At 48.0% G+C, this 3,057-nt stretch overlaps 1 protein-coding gene across 1 annotated transcript in view; it reads right to left on the reverse strand.

Annotated features, from left to right (window-relative positions):
* The window catches only part of SDCCAG3 (serologically defined colon cancer antigen 3), a 5,473-nt gene that overhangs the window by 1,306 nt on the left and 1,110 nt on the right, over nt 1–3,057 (reverse strand). The window contains exons 2-5 of the mRNA XM_009280661.1: nt 2,837–3,055; nt 2,178–2,251; nt 1,286–1,397; nt 637–699 (exon numbers count right to left, since the gene is read on the reverse strand). Coding sequence (XP_009278936.1) covers nt 637–699; nt 1,286–1,397; nt 2,178–2,251; nt 2,837–3,055 — 468 coding nt within the window. The remainder of the gene's footprint in view (nt 1–636; nt 700–1,285; nt 1,398–2,177; nt 2,252–2,836; nt 3,056–3,057) is intronic.

Consider the following 3,057-nt stretch of genomic DNA (forward strand, 5'->3'; position numbering starts at 1 on the left):
GCAACTTGAGGCCATTTCCTCTCGTCCTAATGTCTAATGTCTTCCAGCTCTGGGGAGCAGTCCCTGACGGAGAACTGCAACTTCGAAGCCTTTATTAAAACGGAGGACGTACGTTTTCATGGTAGCCTGCCAGCCAGCAGCCCTCAAGTCTGCTTGTTTCACTGAACCAACCCGGTGTTGGAGCGGCGTATTCCAGCTCCGAGGGTGGGGATGGAAGCTGTTACCTGACCCCGATGCTACCACCTAATGCTACGCAGGCTCTGCTGAGCTATCTGTTACAGCTCCCTTCCTCTATCTGTCCTCTCCCTTCTCTGTCAGGCGCCTTCCTACAGCTGAACTCCCATTTGCCCTGTTGCATCACGGCATTCACAGCTCCCAGAGATCGAACAGCATTTGAACAGCACGTGGAACTTCGGCAAAATTGCGAGTGAAGTACCACACGTCCCAGAGATTGAGTTAACCGTCTGCGTAGAGCTGAAATGTTCTAGTCTAGAACGTTTTCTATAGCATTAGCATATAGGAAACATGAGGCATAGTTAAAACTTTTCAGTACCATTTTATAGGCTCAATTTCAAGATGTATGCTTTCAGCCCCAGGACCTTCAGCAAGGCCTTAAGAATACTGACTGCTTCGTACCTGAAGTAACGCGTTTTCCTGTTTCAGTTTTGTAGCACTGTTTTCTGCTTTCACAGCCCGTTTCTGAAATAGAATAAATATTATTTATACCACAGCAGGCAGTTTGAGCTACATAGGAATGCATGATTCCAGCACATAACTTGAAGTGTTATGGCTTGCGTTATACCACCTCGTGTTCCGAATGCTTTACGAGATGGGGATGGTACACCCAGCCATGTCTGATCAGCTGCCTCCTCCCCTCCCCATTTTTCCTTTCAGATATCTTCAAGTGCCATCCATCACTTCTGGACATTCAGTTTTTTTTTCTTGGACAAGAGGAAAAGGTACTCAGTATAAATAAGCAAGCAGGAAAAACAGTTCATATAGGAGGTGTTTTCAGAAGGCTGCAAAAAGGCAATTGAGGGTGTTGATGAACCCAAAAATGGTATTTCTGCAAAGACCTCCCTTATTCTAGGTAATGAAAGGAGTTCTAGACTGGGACACAGTCCTGTTGTAAGGGAAGAATCTGAACCCACGTCAGAGCTGTTTAGTGGGTGAAGCAATCACTTCAGCCTCCCTCGCTCTCCCGGGGGAGGAAGGAAAAGGAATGGGACTGCACAGTTCCAACTGCGAACAAGCTTCCGCTACTATGGCAAACGCCAACACTCACAGTCATCAGCTGGAGGTTTTGTTCCACGTGCTGCACCATTGCTTCCAAATCCTGCGCTTCTTTTTCTTCTTTAATTTTGTTTTCCTCAAGCTTTCTTTCAAGCTTCCTCATCCTTAAAAAAACGAGACAGTGTTCAGTAAGCACTTGTAGCGTTAAATACCTTAGTAAGAAAATTCTAGGGAAGTTCAAGAAACTCATTCTTCCATGTTATAAGAAAAATTAAATCTTCCCACAGAAGTACACTTCTAGGCTGTGGCTCAGGGGATTTCTTTGTTCAACAGCTATTAGCATTAACGGGAACTATACAGCTGAGTGCAGAAAGGCCGTACAGAAAACACGGCCGTCCGCAATCAGCCTAGGTAAGGGTAATTCTGAAACAAATGGTTACCCCATCACCGTGGAAGTACCAGCTGCCTCACTGCGAGGAGCAGCCCAGTGTAGAGGATTCAGATGGGAACTTAAGAAATTGCCACCCGGGATCGGTCACCGGGTTGTTTAACCTCAGGAAATTCAAGTCTCCCAATATCAAGTTGCTCACCAGCAAAAATAAAAATGCTTTTCTTGCTTCAAAGGAGAGAAACTAAGATTCATCATTTTGTTAATCTGGAGCTTTATGAAATGCATCCTGTCAAGCCCTACCCTCCTTTCCACTAACCGCCTAAACTGCATGAAGCGTAAGCCACACAAGCACACTCAACAGATGCCAGCTTGCTACTTACTTTCCAAGCCTTTTTCAACAAGAAAACCAGGTTTGTTAAAGCTTTTTAATAAATAGCATAGATTTCAACTACATTTTTCTTCTTTAAAGACGTTGACTGTTTCCAGTGAGCACCTCTTCTAAGACAACTCCTTGCTTATGTGGTTACTTTCCCCCATACTGTGGCTTACGCACTTGTCTGCTTGAGTTTCAGAGAAAATCTGAAGCTTATTGATCTTGCTTCTCAAACTGGCATTCTCTTCTTTTAGCTAAAAAAATAAAAATTCTCATTAGAAACGAGGGTGTAGTTTCACGACACTACTAACACTCCAAGACCAGGACCAGAAGACATATTCAGCTTTAACTCTTGTGCTGGAAAGCCTTGCACTTCCTATCACATTCAAGCTTACTTTCGCACCTCGTTTTCCCCTCTGGAAACCATTCAACTTCACTAACCCTGCGGGGCACAGAAATGTGGCACCAAGCAACCGGTGCAGATGTGACTAACCAAATGCTGTTAATTCTAAATTAATACGACCTCAAGGGGAAGAGCGTGAGGAAGTCACCTGGGTCATGCCAACAGCAGTAGGACAGACAAGGTACCGAATCTGACTCATGCTGTAGAGCCGTTTCTCAGACCTACTTCTCCTCCGCAAGCATCTCTGATAACCAGCTGCCACGTATGGCGCGGCCCTTGCTGACAGCACGCTTTAATAACACTGGAGGCTGACACCAAGTTTCCGTGTAACAACCCGATACACGAGCTCAGAGCTCGCTTGACAGAAGACGGAGCCCGCAGGCGGCCTTTGTGCCCGCCCTGAGAAAGGAGCCGGGGGGACAGCCGAGGTGCTTACCTCCTCGTAGCTGGGCTGCCGCAGGGAGTGGAAGCCCGGCCCCGGGGGGGCTCCGAGGGAGGCTACGCTCGGGTCCTCGCTGCCTGCCGGCCCCGCGCCCTCGCAGAAGAGGGGGCCGGCGGACGGCGAAGCGGGGCCCGCGGCGGCCAGATGGGCCTGCTCCACGGCCAAGGGCTGGTAGCTCCCGCTCCATTCCTCCTCCTCCTCCTCGTCCTCCTCCT

The sequence above is a fragment of the Aptenodytes forsteri genome, unplaced genomic scaffold (assembly GCF_000699145.1).
Source record: "Aptenodytes forsteri isolate BGI_AS27 unplaced genomic scaffold, ASM69914v1 Scaffold68, whole genome shotgun sequence".
Classification (NCBI taxonomy): Eukaryota; Metazoa; Chordata; class Aves; order Sphenisciformes; family Spheniscidae; genus Aptenodytes; species Aptenodytes forsteri.